The sequence below is a fragment of the Aethalodelphis obliquidens genome, unplaced genomic scaffold, assembly GCF_003676395.1.
Source record: "Aethalodelphis obliquidens isolate GAN/ISIS:26980383/991018 unplaced genomic scaffold, ASM367639v1 scaffold3, whole genome shotgun sequence".
Lineage (NCBI taxonomy): Eukaryota > Metazoa > Chordata > Mammalia > Artiodactyla > Delphinidae > Aethalodelphis > Aethalodelphis obliquidens.
Genome location: NW_020837947.1, coordinates 70,480,455 through 70,501,667, shown reverse-complemented (window position 1 = coordinate 70,501,667; position 21,213 = coordinate 70,480,455). Strand labels below are relative to the sequence as shown.

At 39.6% G+C, this 21,213-nt stretch overlaps 1 protein-coding gene across 5 annotated transcripts in view; it reads left to right on the top strand.

The window, feature by feature from the left end:
* Positions 1 to 21,213, top strand: part of CYB5R4 (cytochrome b5 reductase 4) — an 84,163-nt gene that overhangs the window by 1,889 nt on the left and 61,061 nt on the right. For 4 of the 5 annotated variants that reach the window (XM_027091346.1, XM_027091367.1, XM_027091338.1 and 1 more), the window contains exon 2: positions 3,312 to 3,465. In XM_027091346.1, coding sequence (XP_026947147.1) covers positions 3,312 to 3,465 — 154 coding nt within the window. Of the gene's footprint in view, positions 1 to 3,311; positions 3,466 to 21,213 lie in introns of those variants that run through there. The other variant, XM_027091378.1, reaches the window with a different exon arrangement.

Sequence of the window (21,213 nt, the reverse complement as noted above, 5' to 3'; positions counted from 1 at the left end):
AAGGAGAACGGGCAGCTAGTGCTCAGAACACCCAGATTCCCCGATGGCTTTCAGGCAAGCATTATCAAAGGCAACATTTGGGGTGAGGGTCCAGGGAGCATGATTAGCTTGCGGACATTCTTCTGTTTGGTTGGTGGTGAGGTAACATGGTGATATTTTAGAAATCTCAATCCACAACCTTCTTGTTCCAGCCAGGCTGGGGCCTTTGTGTTTGTGGTCAGCAGTTTCTATCCCTTGGGGTCCTGGTTGCTGTAAAAGAACTCAAGGATATGCATCATGTTGTTGTGTGTATCTCTTCAGGAGGGACTAGGAGTCCTGTGACTATTGTTCAAGCTCTTAGTTTTCTTGCTTGACTACTTTTCCTTGGTTTCTGCATTTTCTCACTTCTATAGTCATTAGCTGTTTGATTCTGCTCTTTGGAACTCTGGGAAGGCCTAGGAGACTGAAGCTTTTTCTACAAATAAGAAGCAGAGACATGGAGACCCTACCATATTTGGGTCTCAGTACCGTATTTATTGAGACCCTACCATATGCTGGAGATGTGATCTCTGTTGGGGAGGGGGAAATTTCTACAGAATTGACACAAGACAGATTAGCAGGAGAAAAAGAAACAAACTTAATTGGCATGCACAGAAATCTTGTAGAAATGGGATCTAATGTTATGAGTCTAAGCTTGTACTGCTCGCAGCACGACAGGCCAATAAGGGGGAGACAAATTGCTGGGGCAAGGAATCATGACTTTATTTGAAAAGCCGGCAAACGGAGAAGCTGGTGGGCTCATCCCCCAAAGAACCATCTTGCCTGAGTTAGAATTCAGGCTTCTTTTATACTAGAAGGGGAGGGAGTAAAGTCAAACATTCCCTGTTTCCCATCAGCCTCCAGAGAGGATGTGTTAATTTCTTCGTCTCTGCAGTCATTCGCAGGTGGGCCTGGTCAGGATGTTTCCTGTGAGCTAAACAAAGGTATTTTAGCTTAATGCTCATTGCCCGGATAGCCGGGTTCCCAGAGATGGGCCATTATGTGTAATTTAAACTTCTAGGCGACATCCCTTTAGTGATTAACTTGTAATAGATTCTTCCCTATTACACTAAGGAGTGGCCAAAGCTGGCAGCTTTTATACTTTTTAGACAGACAGTACATTTGAGAGGAGTTGATGGGACAAAGAAACTTAGGTCTGGATACTGAATTGGTAAGGAATTTGAGCAGTTTGGGCTTGGGTGGTAAATTAGTAAACAAATAACAAGATTTGTATACAGGCTTCTTGGCCCTGAATTTCCTATCTCTGGTGAGAAGGATGTGTTTCTACCTCCCAGTAGAGGGAGGGCACCTTTCACATGGGAGATTTATTTCCTGCTTTCAGGAAGATAAAGAGGACAAAGTGTTCCTCTTGCATGGCCTGCCCTGGGCCCCAACATCTCTGTTGTCAAAGAGTTTAGTCCAGCAGGCTTCACAGACTAGTAAAGAGGCAGTTATAAATACCGTAGGGACTGTAACAGTCTGTTATGACCTTGAAGGAGTCGGGGTCAGAAAAGGCTTCTGGAGGAAGTAATGTCTGCGGGGGAGAGAGCGGAATCAGTTTCCATTTACCTAAAAGCATAGAATGGGAAGGGGCAAAAGTTAAGACGTGGAGCTAGTGAGGTAAACTATGACCAGATGATGAAGGGCCTAGTAAGCCACTCGAGGGCATTTAGAGACATTACTATAAGGATTATGAGGAGCCACTGAAGGAGGGAGGGTCCTAGATTAGATTTGCATTTCCAAAAGATTACTTTTAACTACCCTGCAGGTGATAGAATGGTGAAAGAAGTGGTTTGGGATGGGAAAGATCATATGTATTCTCACACTTTACTTCATTTATGAAGACCAAGAGACCTAGAGAGTTTTAGCGATGGTAAGATTGGGATGATGTGGATTGGTAAGAAGGAATGTGAAGCTGGAAAGGCACCACAGACCTATTAACTTGGTTATTTTGGGGGCAATTGAATATCTAAACAGATATGATTCAGGAAAGTGAGATGTGTGTTTTAGTACTTTCGGGCCGCTCTAACCAAATATCATAGGTGGCTTATAAACAACAGAAACTTACTTCTCACACTTCTGGCGGCTGGGAAGTCCAAGATCAATGCACTGGCCAATTATGTCTGGTGAGACCCCGATTCCTGGTTTGTAGCCATCTTTTTAGTGTCCTTACTTGGCGGAAGGGGTGAGGGAACTCTCTAATGCCTGTTTTATAAGGGCACTAATTGCAACAACTTTATCACCTACCAGAGGCCCTATTTCCTAGTACCATCACATTGAGGATTAGGATTTCAGTCTGTTTTGGGGGGACACAAATAGCAATAAACTTCCTTGAATATGACTGCTTTTATGTTAAACAATTATCTGGTACTATGTTACAAACTAGTTATACAGGTTAGATGTCTTGAAAAATTTCCACTAGGGTGTCTCAACTGGTTAAAACACTAATTGTACCTCTTATCTAAAAGCTTTGAAAATGTATTTTGTAAAAAAACCCAAAACGCACAAAATCCCAAACATCCTGTTATTAAACCCTCTAGGCAGGAGAAAGCAAAGTTTTGTGCAAAGCCCAGGTAATAAATAATTTAGGCTTTGAGGGCGTCATAAGGATTCAGTCTGTTCACCACCAGCACCACCACCATGGGTGGAAATTACTCGTAGCTCAAGGGCTATACAGAAACGGGCATAGGCCAGTTTGCCAACCCCTTCCCTAGAGTGTGACGGTTTAGAGACATTATTATAAGGAATATGGGGAGCCACCGTTTTATTATTTTCCATTATTTGATAACTTTTGTTTCTCAGTGGATTCTTAGAAAACATATTACCATCTCATGTGATTTCTAATATTCTGTGTATGTTGAAAATCCAGAAAATCAACTTCAGCCAGTTTCTGTTTTCTTCTATCAAATCCCTTGATTTTTAAGGCAAAGAAATTTTGGTCCAAATTGGTAAGCGACTAGAACATATTAGCGGTAGAGCCAGGACCAAAATTTGTTTTCTGACTCTGGGTTCAGTACTATCCTTGTACTATGATACCATTTGGATGGACATTTGTGTGCCAGAATTTCTAAGCCCCACCTCATGGCCCAGGTACTTTATATAGGGTTCCATTTATAATTCTGATACCACGCCCTAAAGCTGAAGAAGACTTTTAGAATTGTTATATTTGAGTTTTCTTATCTTTTGGAGTGGGAATCAATAATGAGGTGGCCTGAGGACCAGCAGCAGGAAGGGGAAGGGAAAGCAGCTGACTCGAAAAAGCCACACTGAATTCTTCCCTGTTCCTTTTTGAGGTCCCTCTGAAACAGGGCAGAAGTCTTATGGATTGGATTCGACTGACCAAAAGTGGAAAGGACCTAACAGGATTAAAAGGAAGATTAATTGAAGTAACTGAAGAAGAACTTAAAAAACACAACAAAAAAGATGATTGTTGGATATGCATAAGAGGTAGGTGGTATTTATTATGTACTGCAAAACGTTTTGGCTAGGGTTTCCAGTTGTAATGCTGTACAACCCCTTGGTCCTGTTATTTGGTGATATGATTTGCAATTAGATAACAAAAATATGCCTTACACTGGGCAATAAATTCTCTAATTCGGAATTTGGGTCTGAATTAGGGCAGTATTTCTTCCCTAAGTCACTGTTCACATAGCATCCCTGTACTGTATTCCCTTTGAAAGAAAACAAGTGTTTACCAGGCAATTTAATACCAAAGTAATAAAATTATTCAGTAACACCTAGTTTATATGGAATAATGTTCCACCTTTGTGCCGTGTAACAGAATTCTGTAGGAAAAAATGTCTCTGAGAATCTAAAGTAAATCAGAAAACCCACATGAAAGCCAAATCCTTAGTTTTCACTTGCAGCACTTTTTATTACTTAATCCACGCTGTTAGCAATACGAGTTACCTGATTTTTCTGGCCCACAGCAAATTAGAAGCCCCAGGCTAGAAATGGATAGATTGGGAGAGAGTGAGCAGAGAAAGAATGATAGTTGATGGAAGTAGATCTCATGGTGTCCTATAGCCTGGTATCTGGGAGAGAAGCAAAAACAATTAAGGGCTTGCAGCTGTGCACTGGGTCTCCACAGCAATGTCCTTGAGTCATCTAGATGGGGTTCAGTATATCCACTATCCTCAGTTTAAAGAAGAAAGGAAGTGTGTCATTTATTGCTGTTATCGCAGTTGTAATTTTATCATTGTATAATTTTGGTTTGTTGTCAGTTATCCTGATGACACTGTCACCTGTATGAGGGCAGGGACCATGTCAGTCCCCTGCTGTGTCCTTGGTGCCTGGCACATAGAGGTCATCAGTATGTGTTTGTTGAACTAGTGCAACACTTACCATTCTTAAGAAATTTGGTTACTTGAAGAGGTGGTTGTCACAGTAGATCAGTGGTATAGTAAATGGAAAGACACCAGTAGCACTGTTAGTTTGCTAGGGATGCCCAAACAGAATTCAACAAACTGGGTGGCGTAAACAACAGAAGTTTATTATCTCACAGTTCTGGAGGCTAAGCTTTAAGATCAGGATATCTTCTTTGGGCTTGAAGAGGAAGCTGTCCCATGCCTCTCGCCTCTCTTCTGGTGGTTTGCTGGCAATCTTGGAGTTGCTTGGCTTGTGGTGGCATCACTCTGATCCCTGACTTCATCTTTATATGGCATTCTTCCTGTGTGATTGTCTGGGTCCAAACTTGCTGTTTTTATAAGGACATGGGTCATATTGGAGGAGGGGCCTGCCCTACTCTAATATGACCTCATCTAATTACATCTGCATTGACCCTGTATCCACATAAGGTCATGTTCTGAAGTATTGCAAGTTAGGATTTCAATGTATGAATTTGGGGGTACACAATTCAATCCGTAACAGATATAATTAGAGTGTGGAATGTTTTTCAGTGGCAGAGGGTATGGAATCTTCCAGGAGGGGATGACTTAGCTTGTTCTGAGACAGAAGAACAGATGCTCAACTTTTCAAAGTTTCTCAGGGAAATACACTGTGGATAGACCAGTAACTTGCAATGAGGATTCTGCCAGACACAAAAAGCTCCTTTTGCCATTTGATAGGGTTTTTAATACCCTCCTTGCTTTCTCTCCGTGCTGCATACCTGTTTACCAGGTGCAGGTAACTGGCACAAAATGACCTCCCCACTGTGCCCAAGTGTCTTCTGCTGGCCTGGGTGAAGTGGAGGTCAGTTTCCCACGAGGATTTCTCAGCTGGTCCAGGCTATGGGCGTGTCTGAGCTGTTTCTGCAGTAGGAAGCCACTTTTTCAGAAAACTGTCTCATGTGAACCCTTCACATCCTAGCGCTATTAGATAAATGAGGCATCGTTACAATGCAGTCATACTTTTTTATTCATTTGATGTACTGATGGAGGTCAGGGATGGGTTTGCTATGTTTAAGAAGTAATACATGTTGCTCCCAGTTACATATCTCCCGTAATGATTTGAATGGATGACACTCTTCCGGTAAGGTTGTTGATTTAAGGATAAATTCTTTTAAAGTTTCTGTTGGAGAATGTATTCTACCCTACTAATAATTGGGCTTTTCCCCCTGGATTGCAAAGTAAGATGTGTCTTTTTTTTTTTTTTCCCTTTTGACAGAGTTTGGTTTTTAATTTTAATAAAGAAACATTTGATTTAGGCCCTGCCCTGGGATCCTCCACTCTAGGAGGAGAAGATAAATAACTGGTAGACAAGTCTGAGTGAAGTGCCCTACGAGGGCTATGAAGAAAGTGATGTCAGATTGCAGGGAGGGAGACGTGTGGGTTAGGAAAATCAGAGACGCTTTTGTGATAGAGATAAGCCTTGAAAGGGTAGACAGGATTTCAACCAGAAGGGAGGGGGAAGTACACCCAAGTGGAGGGAAATGCTAACCAAGGGTCTAGACACAGAAAAGCTGGAGGTATGTTCTAGAGCTTAGGCTGCCTGTTGGAGAATTATAAGAAAGAAAACTCTGAAGGCATGTTAGGGCAGATTATGGAGGACCTTGAAAGCCAAGCTGAGAAATGTGTTCTTAATTTTGATGGCAGTGTGAACTGTTGGAGGTGCTTGAATGTGGGGACAGAGAAGGCCTTGGAAAAGGTAGTCTGGTGGTGGGCATAGTGAATTGAAATGAGACTAGGAAAGCATTTAGCTCTTACAGAAGTTCAGGTGGTAATAGGTGAACCAGGATGTTGACAAAGGCAGCAAAGTAGGATGAATGAGGATGACAGACAAAGTAGGATGACAGACAAATTTCCTGTAATTTCTAACACAATCCTCTGTGAAAGTAGAAGAAAGCACAGGACTGAATGTAATTGTCTTTTTCTTCTTAGCTGTTCTAATTTAAAATGTTAGTGATACCTTCTTAAAGGGAGTGTATGCCAATTTAGCTTTGAAGGTCAGTGCTAATGTTTGGACCCAAGTTTTAATCAAAGCTCTACCACAGGGAAGCATGGTATCAAGGTATATATTTTTTTCTTTTTTTAAAGTATTGGATTCTTCATTTTCTAACAATTGCCCCATTTTTAGATCAGTTCAAATTTCAGCTTGATCAGACCAAGGGAGACACAGTGTCTCTTTAGAAAATATACACTTTGGCATGGGTTTTTATAGCTAATATTTGGGGGACTTTTTTTTTTTTTGAGTACATAGCTGTTCTGCTTAATGTTCAGGTGTGCTAAATCTAGTCATGTTCGTAAAAATGATGGTGTAAAAAGAGCACTTGGCTGGCAGCTGACAGTAAAATGTGGGCATTGGTCTGGAATGATCTCAAAGGCAGGTTTATGGACTTTCTGATTTGTTCACTTAATTCTCACCTTTCTGTGTAAAGTATGTAATTCCTATAATGCAATAAGAGTTAATTGGGACATTGAGGGACTGGATGGGAGAGAGATAGCTTTTTCAAAAATTTTGTTGAATTTCCCGTTAATTCATGCAATTGTAGTTTTCTGTTTTATTGCTATTTCTCTCTGTCTCTCTCTCAAGAACTAAAGGTGATTTACAAATATGTGAAGCTTTGAACATGAACATTTAGGAGTTTGAATAAAAATCTAAATCACTCATCTGTGAGAGCTCTGTAGAGCCTAGATCAGACTTTGTTTTTTCTGTAGTATATTTTACTGTAGTATGTAATCAGTGTGGGTAATGATGTATTAAGTCATGAAATCATCTTTTGGCATCATTTTAATCTTAGGGTGAGGGGAAGTGTGGCCTGATACTCAATAACAGTCTGTTTAAATAAATGATATTTCTAAAAAGTTGATTACAGTAAATATATTGGCCATTCTGCTGTTAAAAATTTAGTGAAGGGCTTCCCTGGTGGCGCAGTAGTTGAGAGTCCACCTGCCGATGCAGGGGACACGGGTTCGTGGCCCGGTCTGGGAAGATTCCACATGCCGTGGAGCGACTAGGCCCATGAGCCATGGCCGCTGAGCCTGTGCATCCGGAGCCTGTGCTCTGCAACGGGAGAGGCCACAACAGTGAGAGGCCCGCATACCGCAAAAAAAAAAAAAAAAAAAAATTTAGTGAATGCAGTTCCCCAAGTGGGATTTAATGGATTTTATTTATAACTTAGAAATGAACATACTTTGATTTCTCCTAATGCTGATTGTCATATGCTAGTAAATTGAAGAGGCCTGCTTGAGACCATTGTAAAAGTGACTTTTAATGGATTTGTATTTTTCATGTTTCAATAACTAAAAAATCTTGGCAGATTGATTCCAAGAAATGGTATTTTTCCATTACCGTTTCCTAGATTTCTAGGTTCATTTACAGTAAACTTTTAAAAAATTTACTTGTATGACAGTAGTGTAAATTTTTGAGTGCATCAATCCTCATTATTGCTGGGTTTCAAATTTGCCTACTCACTAAAATTTATTTGTAACCCCCAAATCAGCACTCATAGTGCTTTCATAGTAATTTGAAGACGTGCACAGTGCAGTGAAAAATTGTTGCTCCCCGAGCACACGTTCCTAGCCGAGGTCAGACAAGGCAATGTTCTGCCTTCTTGTTCCAGCTCTCTCACAAGTGTCTTTTTTGCCGTTTTTTTAGTGCGACATTTTTCACATTCTGTGCTTTTCGTTGGTGATTTCACTGTATACATGCCCCCCGCCCCACAAGGAGAGTGCTGAAGTGCTGTCCCAAGAATGCGGTCATGTGCCTTCCGGAGAAAATATATGTTAGATGAGCTTTGTTCAGCCATGAGTCATAGTGCTGTTGGCTGTGAATTCAGCGTTCATGAATCTACAGTATGTATTGAATAATATGTCAAGCAGAACATACATTAAACAAGGTTTTGTTTTGATTGGTTGACAAAAATGTGACCAGGGGCTTGCAGGAACCTCACCTTGTATTAATATTTTCCCTTAGGAGCAGTGGTTCAGTGTTGGCTAATTCAGTGTTTGAAGTGAGTTTGTAGAACGTAACTGCCTAGAGTAATGAGAATTGACTGTGGTTCTTTAGGTTATCTTTTATTTATACTTCAGTAATAATAAAGTAAAATAAGTTTTATACTTTTTAGGTTAGATTCAAACCCACCAAGAAGAGAGCTGACTTTTTTTAACACCAAGTTCTTCTCTCCAGGTTTCCTTAGCTCCCTGCTTCAATGCTGTTTTGAGAAACTAGTATTTCTGTCTCTAGCTGAGAAACTTTTTCTGTCTGAAAATTTTCTTCTAGAAGCAGTTTTTCAAGTTTGGAACTAATGCTTTAATATATAGTAGAAGGTATTATCACAGTAATGTAGAGTGCCTCTAAACAATACTGTATTGTTATTCCAGTTAGCTCAACTGTTCTGTACATCGTCTGCTTTGTGTAACAGCCTCCTTACTTGCTTCTTTACAGTTTGCAGATTCTCGAACAACTCCCTTCTGCTATCACTTGCTTGTTTAGGAAATACAAACCAACACTTTTTCAGGTCTATTTCCCTTTATTCATCCATTTCTAATCTAATCTGTAGGTTCTCAGGTTGCCTATTATACACCATTAATGCAGGTAATCTAGTCTGTTGATTTTATTCTGTCCTACTGACATATGAGACCATTCCATTTCTTTTACTTTTACTCTGTCTTTATCTCCTTAATTGTTATTCAATCTCTTCTTTCTTTTTTTTGACTCTTCCTCTCTCTGTACCACCCTTTCCATTCACTAAAAATCCACTAGAGGGGGAAAAAACTGGTGTTCTGGGCGAGTGGGGGAGGGCCTCATCTAACCCTCAGGTGTTTTGCTTGATTGACACAGTGGTTTACAGACTTCAGCCAACATTTAGAAATTTCCTTTATAAGAAAGTTTTTGATTACAAATTCAATTTTTTTTTTTTTTTTTTTTTTTTTTTGCAGTATGTGGGCCTCTCACTGTTGTGGCCTCTCCCGTTGCGGAGCACAGGCTCCGGATGCACAGGCTCAGCGGCCATGGCTCACGGGCCCAGCCGCTCCACAGCATGGGGGATCTTCCCGGACCGGGGCACAAACCCGTGTCCCCTGCCTCGGCAGGCGGACTCTCAACCACTGCACCGCCAGGGAAGCCCTACAAATTCAATTTTAAAGAAATTTTTAGGGCAATTCAAATTTTCTCTTGTGTCAGTTTTTATAAGTTACGTTTCTCAGTATATTTGTTAATTTCATCTGTTATTTACCATATTGGCATAAAGTTGTTTATAACATGCTCTTATTATCTCTTTAATGTCTTTAGGTTCTATAGTGATAGACCCTTTTTCATTCCTAATATTGATAGTCTTTGGTTTTTTTGGGTTTTTTTTCTTTATCAGTCTTACCAGAAGTTTATCAGTCTTAACTTTTGGCTTTGATTTTCTCTGTTCCTTGTCCATTTTCTATTCACTGATTTCTACTCTTGTTACTGGGGAGGTGACTGTTTTAATTTCTCTTCTTCAACATTGGCATCTATACTTCTGTGGTGATAATTTGCTTGCAGTAACTCTTGTTATAGTCTTAGTTAATGTCTGAATTACTTGGTAGCAGGAAACTCAGTGTTGGGATTTTTATCCCAATTTACATTTAGCTGTTGCCATTATCTTTTTACCAGAGGCTTTTGCTCACTTAAACTTATTATCCAGTCACATAATTCTCAGATTTTTAATTAAAATCACATATATAGCTCAGTATTCTTTATAAGAAGTGTTTTCTGTTTTTAAACAGCAGGTTGATGATGTGTGAGATCTGTGCTATGTGCTAAGTGTTTACGTTTCCCGACAAACCTATGAAGTAGGTATTCTGCTTCACAGATGAAGGCACGGAAGCTTAGCGAATCCTCATTTTCCAAATGATGAAACTGCAGCTGAGAAAGTATATTAGTGGGGACTCATGGATGTAAGTGGCAGAAACTCCAGCCTAACTTGGATTAAGCAGAAGGCTAAAAAGTTACAGGTGGAGCTGACCTGAGGTGAGGATTGGTACAGGGGCTCAGGTGGTGTCCTCAGGATCTGCTTTCACACTGTCTGTCAGTTTCCCTTCTGGGCTTGCTCCATTTTAGGACTAACTCTTCACAGCAGCAAGATGACCACAGCAACTGTAACCCCAGTTCTTTTCAGGTTCTCTTCCTTTTATCTAATAGCTAAAAGAAAAGCCTTGGAATTGGCTCTGATTGGCACAGTTTTGATCATGTTCTCGTTGCTGGAATTGTAGTTCTATTTAGGGGGAAATGGTGTACTTAATCACTTAAACCTAGGTCACAAGTTCATCCTGTAGCCTAGAGAGGGGCCACAGTGAAGAGTCAGGGAGGAGGATGTGACTCCTTGAAGAAAAACTGCTGCTGTTGCTGGAAGGGGAGTGGCCGCTGGGTAGGGAAAACATTAATGCCCGCTACAGAGCATAGAGTAACTTGCCAAAGCCATAGCTGATGAGAGTAGAGCCAGGATTTTAACCTAGGCAACCTGATTCTAAGCTGTTATGCTTAAACTACACTGTACTGCTTCCTGTTTTATCATATTCAACTCTAGATTGGATCCTGGCCTAGCCTTTATGCGTAACTCACTTTGAGTGCCATTCATGAATTAATTTATTATGAAATTACAATGGAGTGCCTGTTACTTGTAGCTCTTCCCTTGTGCTAAATAGCATTGCTAATTAGCAGTCATACAGGATAGCCTTCCAAGACAATTTTTATTTTTAGTAATTTAATGAAATATAGCTTTTGCTTTCTGTGTGACTTTGTGTGTAGTTGTCATTCATAAAAAATAGAGACTATAGGTTTTAACTTTCTCTTTCTCTATATTGGTTCACTCGTTTAATCAGTATTTCTTGGGGTCTACTATGTTTCATGCATGATACCAGGTTCTGGGGAGTGACATGGAAATTTAAAACAGAGCTGGCCCCTGCTCATGGAATTCACAATCTGGCAGGGAACACAAAGTGTTACTCAAATCTGAGGACTATTGTGAAGGAGAGGTCTGCTGTGCTAAGAGTGAAGATTCCAGGAGATTGAATAGAGATGAAAGGTAAATGGGCATTAACCAGGCAGAGAGGAAGGGGAACTATATTACAGTTTCCGGAAAAAGCACGTGCAAAGTCTAGGTGATGTGATTGTGTGAGAGAAAGAGCGCAAGTGCAACACATAGGTGTTCACTGTGAATATGAGGAACTTCAAGTTAGTGATACCTGTATTCTTTCTTCTCAATTTCTTGTATTGGAAAGTCAAAGACATCATTCTTTCTAAGGCACACTCTTTTCTAAGGCTTGACCCTTTATGTGCTCTTATCAGTCCTCTCCAGCGTCTTCTGTGACCTCAGGTAGTTGTTTATCCTACATTGTTGAAACACCCTCAGTTCTTTCCTTTCTTTCTTCCAACAGCTTCTTCCTTTCAGTCTCCTCATTTTTTCTGGTCCTCTTGGACTTTGCTTCTTCCCCTGGACTTTCTTCCTCAGTATTTGATGTATATCCTCTGTTAGAACATCTATAATGTTTTTGGGCCATTTCTTCTATTTTTGTCTTTTTATTTAAATTGAGTTTCAGGGTATTAATATGCAGCTTCTCTCCCTACCCCTAGCATCTAGTACAGGGCATGGCTCATGGGCAGTGTTCAGTAAATATCCTTTGAATCACATGTAGGACTTTTAAACCACATATTGTAGGGATATTTTAATGTTTTCACAAAATAGTGACCAGTTGAGGGACTTTCATTTTTGCTGTTTCCAGGTTACATTGCTCTTAGAGTTGCTCTTAGAGTTAGGGAATATATCAATTCCTTAATCAAAAAGTTTGTTATTTCTGGACAGTTTTCTGATATATACTCATGGTCAGTTACTCATTTTTGAGCTCATAGAATGTGAGCTGCAGCCTGATGGGGATCCTATGTTCTCTCTCCTTTGTACAGCTTCATATTTCCTTTTGCAGACTTTGCACACTGTAGGGGTTAAGTAAATATTGGAGATTTCTTCAGGGCCATTTTTTGCCATTAATATTTTCAATTAAACCTTTTATTTTGAAAAAGCTTCAGACTTTCAAAAAAAGTTGCAAAAGTGATGCCGTGAACTCTAGAAACACTTCACATGGCTAGATTCACCCATTGTTGACATAGTCATCATTATATTTTAATGAATCCATTTTATCTTCACTACTAACTTATTCTTTATACCTTTTTGTTATCTTTGTTTTAGTCATTGCTGTAAGGGTTTATGATACACAATTTAAATTTATCACAGTCTACCTTCAAATAATATTATACCATTTTACATACAGTGTAAGAATATACTTCCATTTCCTTCTCCAGCGTTTTGTGCTATTATTCATTCCGCATATGCTATAAATCCTGCGACATGTTACTATTTTTGCTTTAGACAGTCACTTATCTTTTAAAGAGATTAAGAAAATGAAAAAAATTACCCACATTTTTACCATATTCAGTGCTTGGTATATTTTTGTGTTGATCCAGATTTCCCTTAAAGAACATTTCTTGCACTACAGATTTGCTGGCAATGAATTCTCAGCTTTTGTTCATCTGAAAACATCTTTATTTTGCCTTCATTTTGAGTATACATTATAATTGGGTATAAAATTCTAGGTTGACAGTTTATTTTCCTCAGCGCTTTAAAAATGTCACTCCATCTTCTAGTTTGCATAGATGAGAACTCTGTTGTCATTTTTTTTTTTGAGGTACACAGGCCTCTCACTGTTGTGGCCTCTCCCGTTGCGGAGCACAGGCTCCGGATGCGCAGGCTCAGCAGCCATGGCTCACAGGCCCAGCCGCTCCGCGGCATGTGGGATCCTCCTGGACCGGGGCACGAACCCGTGTCCCCTGCATTGGCAGGCGGACTCTCAACAGCTGCACCACCAGGGAAGCCCTTGTTGTCATTCTTAATTGTTTTCCTGTAGAATGTAAGGCTTCTTTCTTCTCTGACTGCCTTTAAAATTTTACTTTGCTTTTCAGCAGTTTGACTATGATGTGGTTTTCCTTTTATTTTTTCTGCTTGGGGTTCTCTAAATTAACTTTAGGAAGTCTTGGGCCATTATCTCTTCAAATACTTCTACTCTTCTTTTGGGATTCCAGTTCCATATATGTTAGCCTGTATTGTTGCACAGCTCTTAGATGCACCATTCTGGTTTTTCACTCATTTTTTCTTTGTGTTTCAGTTTGATCATTTTTGTTGACTTTTCTACAAGTTTACTTATTTTTTCCTCTATTGTGTCTAGCCTGCTGATTAACTCATCAGAGGAATTCTTCATTCTGATATCATGTTTTTCATTTTTTGTGTTTTCATTAGGCTTCTTTGTATAGCTTTCATCTCTGTGCTGAAATTTCCCGTTTATTAAGTGTCAACCTTATTTTCTACTAGATCTTTTAATATATTAATTAGAGTTATTTTAATGTATCTGTCCTATAAGTTGCAGTATATGCACCATCTCTAAGTCTGGTTGTATTGCTGTTTTTCTCTGTTGACAATGGGTTATAACATTTTGAAAAATGTGTCTTACAATTTTTTGATTGTGTGTTACACATTGAATATAGATGAACAGTAGAACTTGAGGTATTTATACTCAGAGGTGGTACACTTTTGGATGTGAGGGTGATCTGGCTGCGACATCTGTTACCCCATTGATCACCAGGGTTGATTCGGCTGACCTGGATGGCTAGGCGGGTCTCCCCTTCCTCCCTCACCACTCCATGTGCATCCCTCTTGAAGCTGCATGCTTGGTTGAAGAGGATGACCTTGCCCGATAGAGGGGGACTGTTCTTCCGTCAAGGGTATATGAGTAGCTGCGCTCCCCTGCTAGAACCTGCAAACAAGCTCTCAGGGTCATTTGTAGGAGAACGTAGGGTAGTCAAGCTTCCAGTACTCCACACACATCCAAATGAGCTGCTGCATGTGGCAGTCTGCCTTTCTTTAACAGAAGGAAAAAAAAAAAGAAATGGTACACTTTTTCTGGCAATTAGGTTGAGTCAGCTTAGTTAGTAGTTGATCTGGGTTTGGGGTGGTTGTTATTGTTATCATTGGTGCACCACTGACTTCAGATTCCTCCAGCAGTAGGTTACTGCTACCTTGTTTTTGATGCGGGGCCTTAGTGTTGGAGGATTTTTTCATTGTCCCTGTTCCGCTCTTCTTAACTGACAGCTTGCCCTATATACTTGCATAGGGTCTCTCACCATGTTCTTGCCCCTCTCCCAGTGGCAGACTGCTCTTACTTGTTGTTTGATGTAAGACTTGTGGTGGTAGAAGGGGTTTTGCAGTTTTCCTGTTTCAGCCTCAGTCTTAGGCAGGTCCTGTTACCTGAGCCCCATGGGCTGAGCTTTCTCAGTGATCCTGTCACTTTCGCACTGCCTCTTACTTAGTGCAGGGTTTAGAATGCAGGCAGATTTCTTGCCCGTGGCAGCTGAACTTTGCCTTATATCAGGAGGGGAGGAGGAGGACGGGGCAGAGGGCATGGGGTGTGAGCAATTACTCTGCCTGCCTTCCAGTCCTAGAAGTCATCTCTTTCATATCAGTGTAGGATCTCGGCCTGAGTGGGCTTTCTGTCCCTCCTCTAGTGTTTAGCTTACGTTTGCCTAATGTCAATGCAGAGTGAAGGAGGATGTGTGTTTCCTGCCCTATCCAGCAGCAGCTAACCTTTGCCTGATATCAGTGCAGGGACTTGAGGGTGGGAGGCTTTACTAGCCCTTCCCAGCAACAGACTTCGTTTGCCGCGTGTCAGGGTTGATCTGCAACATGCGTGAATTTCTTGCTCCTTCCTCAGCAGTAGCTGATCCCCACCTTGTACTCCTGCAGGCCCAAAGTATAGATGGCCTTTTCTCGGTACTCCCGCTCTACCCTCAAGTCTTGGAGCAGGTACTACACACCTGGACCACCTATGGACCTTTCTCAGGTCTGCCCTGCTCACGCTATTTCCCATGAGCATCTCATGAGGTGCAAGACTATGAAAAAAGAATTGACTGCATGCAGAATCCCTTTGTATCTGAGCCTCTCAGCGTTCTAAATTGGCACTAGTGCACACTGGGCCCTAAAAGAGTTTGTTAAAATTTCTGTTGTTTTATAGCAACATCTCTTTTGCCTGTGCTCTGTCAAAGGTGAAGTGGTTCATATGTCCCATTTCCTCAGAGGGGCTTGTCACTCTGTGGAATTTAGATATTTGGTTGCCTTACCACGTCACCTCACTGATGGACTCAGAAACTTGCAGCGTTTTGGGACTTCGCTGGTGGCGCAGTGGTTAAGAATCCGCCTGCCAATGCAGGGGACACAGGTTCGAGCCCTGGTCCGGGAAGACCCCACATGCCATGCAACTACGGAAGCCCGCGTGGCTAGAGCCCGTGCTCTGCAATAAGAGAAGCCACTGCGATGAGAAGCCCGTGCACCACAAAGAAGAGTAGCCCCAGCTTGCGGCAACTAGAGAAAGTCTGCGTGCAGCAAGGAAGACCCAACACAGCCAAAAATAAATAAATAAAATAAATAAATTTATATATAAAAAAATCCTCAAAAAAAACTTACAGTGTTTTTGGATTATCTGGCTTTTTTCTTTTTGTTAAGGGTGGGAGCAATTTTTTCTTGTGGCTTTCTACTTCTTAAGTTCATCATTATACCTGTTTTTTTTTCTTTTCCCAGCCATGCCGCTCAGCTTGCAGATCTTAGTTCCCCGACCAGAGAATGAACGTGGGCCCTCAGCAGTGAAATCGCGGAGTCCTAACCACTGGACTGCCAGGGAATTCCCCATCATTACATCTTAATTTATCTTTGCAGCTGGCTTGTTTCGGAAAATAGGAAATAACTCAAAGCATAAGGACATATTTGGGTTATTTTTCCGGGTAACTAATAGCAAGGCAGTTCAGTGTTGGTAGCTGTCATTGGTAGCCCTAAGGCACAGGCAAACAGAGGGAAATGATCCCACGGAATAGGAAAGAGTGGGGTAGTTGGAAAACTGATCTTTTAGAGATAGGGTGTCTTGTTTATTACTGGTGTAAGTTGTAAACCCAGTTTAAGAATAGTAAACGTGTCCGGTGCTAGTAATGTTTGGTCATTATTCTTTCTAGGAGAAGTTTGTGGATTTTTTTCAAAATACTCAGAGTGTAACTGACTGCTCAGACTGTTGGTTAATTTTTCATGCTTTCACAGGTCAATGAAACAGGTTAATGAAACTTAATGAAATGAAACTTAATGAACTTAATGAAATGAAACTTAATGAAACTTAATGAAACTTAAATGTCAGGGCTCTTTTTCCTAATACTAATAATGTAACATAAGATGACCTTTGATAATTATAGCCAGTCAACCTTCTGAAGTGCTTGGAGGCCTTTATTACATTCCATTTAAATTTTCCTGGGCAAAATGAGGCATTCAGACCAGATTCTTTTAGCTCTTTTGTTAATTAGACTGGCCATCATTGAAGTCGTTTGGTGCAGTTTGAAGCTCTAAGTTATATTCAGGACAGTTGCTGTCTGGTTCTCATTTCTCTGAGGTAGCGCTGGTCTCATTTCTGGTCTTTTTTTTTTTCCTCTTAAAAACTGTGCACCAGAGCTTAGCAGTTAGTAAGTACTTAAGATACTAATTTTAATTTTAGAGACTTTTGTCAAATGTTCTGCCTCTTCATAGTGAGGTTGATGGCCCAGAAAGGTGAATGGAAGTTCCACGTGTATGGGCAGAACATTTTTTTATGAATTGACTGGGGGCAGTGGCAGGGATCCCCACCCTACTATATGTAAATCTTTTCTTTTAGGCTACAATCTTCTAATCATCTGCAAATAACTTCTGCTGCGATGGGTGGTAGGAGTGGATCTTAGTGTTTTGACACATAGAGTTTTACTTCTCATTTTTAGTTCAAGCCCCTCCTCCACTAATTGCCGCTTCGCTGAGTGTAATGTGTCTCTGGTTCCTTGTCTCTAGAGAGTAAACCTACACTTCTTGTGGGTTGGGAAAGGGGCTTATTACTTGGTTGCCTCCTGCACCCTCACTTTCAGAACTACCTGGATTACTGATTACTGCACCTTTTCGGGGTTCTGCTGCACATATTGGCTTTTTTTATAGGTTCCCCTCCGATTTACACATAGGCCTTATTTTACCTTTCTTAACTCTGCTAAGTAAATTATTGCTTATCATTTGGCTTTCAGTCTTCCAAAACTTTACTGCTCTCATGTCCTCTTCTGATTTCTGTGTCTCTGTGGTTTTATGTCTTATTTATTCTTTGTAGTCATTAGGAAGATTGCAGGAATGTGAGAGGCAAATGTGTGCTTTTAATCCCAAAGTCCTGAGATACTCTATTATCCAACACCTTGCAAGCCTACATTCTATTATATTATTCTCAAATACCAAGGCCACATTTACTTTAAATCAATCATTATAAAATCCATTTATCTTTCATTAATATCTTTTCCATTTGTCTCTATTGAAATTAGCAAGATAATTGCCTAGTTTTCTAAAATATTAGGCAGAATTCTGCTCTTAGGTGTAACTGATTAACTCCTTTTGGACTAAAACTCCAGCAAATACTGACTATAAATTGAGGACAACATATTTAAAAAAAAAAAAACCAACTATCTAAAAACACTGGTGAGCAACCAAAAGCAGACAGAAACTAGAGGGTAAGTAAGGGTCATCTATATTTAGAAGAAGGAACTGTCACTGGGTGAATTGCCGTTTCCTGTGGCATTTGACTTGAGGTCATGCCCAAGTTGGTACTGTGAAGGGTGGCTAAAATTCAGATGGAGACTCCCAGTCTTGAGTTGAAGAATTTGGCTGGCCTGAAGAACTAGATGACAGAGTTTGGGGCATTTGTACTAACTGAAAAATGAGGAAGAAAATCCAGAAAAAGAGATCCAGAGAGGGATATAAACTGTCTAAATCTTGCATACGGACAAACTCTAGGCAGCCTAACTAAGGCTAAAAGGATTGAACAGAGGTTTTAGTTTCCATTCCCCCAAAGGGGAAACAGAGTTGAGAGTTTGAGTCCAGTCAAGTTAATTGCCTACTAAAACAGTCAGTACTCTTTGGAGGAATGTAACAGAATCCAGAATTTCTACAACATACTATTTACAGTGGCCAGAATATAATCCAAAGTTTATAGACATGCTCAAGAGAAAAGGCAGTTATCAGAGACTGACCCGGAGATGATCCGGATGTTGAATTTAGTTCACAAGGATTTTAAAGCACCTATTACAGCAATACTCAAGGAAGTAGGGAAACATAGATATATAATGAATGAACAAATAGGAGACTATAAAAAATGGGAATGTAGAACTGAGAAATACAATATATGAAGTAAAACATTTTACCAAATGGGCCTAATAGCAAACTGGACCTAACAAAAAGGAAGCTTAGTGAACTGGAAGATAGATTAATAGAAATTATCTGTAGAACAGAGAGGAAAATGACCCCAAGTAAAATGAATGGAGGCTCAGGGACCTCTGGGATAAAATAGAAATGTCTAATATATATTTATTTGGAATTCCAGAAGGAGAGGAATGGCAGAATGGAACAGAAAAATATTTGAAGAAATATTGGCCAAAAATTTTCCAAATTTGGTGAAAGACATAACATTGTCAATTCAGAAGCTTAGCAAAACCACACATGATCAATGCAAAGAAAATCACATAGGGACTTGATTTTCAGACTGCTGAAAGCCAAAGATAAAATCTTGAGAACAGCCAGAAGAAAAACACCTGGACGCTATAAGAAGGACTGCTGAAGAGAATAAAATAACACCATCAACTCTGAATTCTATATCATTAAAGATACTCTAAGGATGCAGATGAAATAAAGACTTTTTTGGATAAACAAAAACTACGAATTTAGTATCAGCAGACCTATACTACAAGGAGCTCTAAAGGAAATCCATCAGGTTAAAGGGTAATGATACCAGATGGAAACTCAGATCTTTAGGAAATAGTAAATTTGTGAGGAAAGAGACAGGATTACTTTTTTTCCTCTTATCTTTTAAAAAATACATGACTTTCTAAAGCAAAACTATAACATTGTATTGTGGGGTTACATAAAGTATCAGGGATGGAGGGTGGTAAATTGTTCTTACATGTGAAGGGGTACAACATTAACTCAAACTGGTTAAACTTAGGGATATATATTGTAACCCCTAGAACAGTCACTTAAAATATAATGCAGATAGGTATACTAAAAAGCCAATAGATAAAATGAAATTCTCAAAAAACATTTGGTTAGCCCAAAAGAAGTCAGGGAAAGAGGAATAGAGACAAAAACAGAAAACTTGGAGAAAAAAAAAGAAAGAAGAAAACTTGGGGCTGAGGAGGGAGACTAATAAGATGGTAGCTCTGAATTCAATCACATCAGTAACTAATTTAAGTGTAAATGGACCAGTTATTCTAATTGAAAGATAAGAGATTTTCTGTGTGTGTATATGTATCAAGACCTAACTACGTGATATCTGTGAGAGATACACTTTAAATATAAAGACACAGGTTGAAACTAAATATGTAGGAAAAAGTATACTATCTAAGTAGTAAATATAGGGAATTCCCTGGTGGTCCAGTGGTTAGGACTTGGTGCTTTCCCTGCCCTGGGCCTGGGTTCAATCCTTGGTCGGGGAACTAAGATCCCGCAAGGCGTGTGGCATGGCCAAAAAAAACCAACGGTAAATATAGTAAGATGGGGCTAGATTAATAGCAGATAAAAAACTATTACCAAAGAAAAGACTCTTACTAGAGATAAAGACATTTTATAATGTTGAAAGGGTCATTAGGAAGACTTTATGCCTGATAACAAAGCTTCAAAATACATGAAGCAAACATTAATAGAATTGAAAGAAAAAATTCAAATCCATTACCATTGTTGTGTATTTTAACACCCTCTTCTCAGCAGTTGTTAGAACTAGATAAACATCAGCCGTAAAATAATGAAAACAATATGCAGTTTCTTTACTAAACACAAGATGGCAAAGTAGTCACAGTACTTGCAAAAATGGATCCGTATATTTGAATACAGTGAAATATGCCATGATTTTACTACGTGAGCACACCCTTTTCCTTCATTTATTGTAGAGCCAACAAAATGAACAGTGGTGATTAGTGAAATAAACAGGAATACTGCAGTATAGTAGCATAATACTTTGTATATACATGATGACGTTAAATAAACTTTTGTTGAATTAATGTAATGTGGGGCTTTGGAGTTACATTTGTGTTTGAATTTTAAAACAAATTATTTTAAAAGCTAATTATAAAATTACCACTTTTACTTATAGCAGTAGTTCTCAAACTTTTTGGTTTTAAGATCCCTTTACTCCTTTAAAAATTATTGAGGACCCCAAAGAACTTCTGTTTATGATGGTCATATCTATTGATGTTTACCCTTCAGAAATTAAAATTGAGAAATTGAAAGAATTTAAAAAATTGATTTAAAAATAAACTCACTGTATGTTATTATAAGTAATAATATTTTCATGAAAAATAACTATATTTTCCAAAACAAAATATAGTGAGAAAGTGACATTGTTTTACATGTTGGCAAATATCTTTAATGTGTGGCTTAATAGATAACAACCATATTCTCATATCACCTTCTGCATTTAATCTTGTATACTTGTGAAAGAATTTTTTAAAAAAGGCAGGCAGGATCTTAGTATTGCTATGAAAAAGTTTTGGCCTTGGACCACCAAAAGAGTCTTGAGCTTTGCAGGAGCCCCTGGACCATACTTTGAAACTTACAACATAGAACAAAGAAAAAGTGAAAAATTACTAGTTAGTGGGTGTGTGGCCTGAGCCATGGGGATACCCTTCCCTCCTTATTAGTGGGCTGTCAGGGTTCACATATGT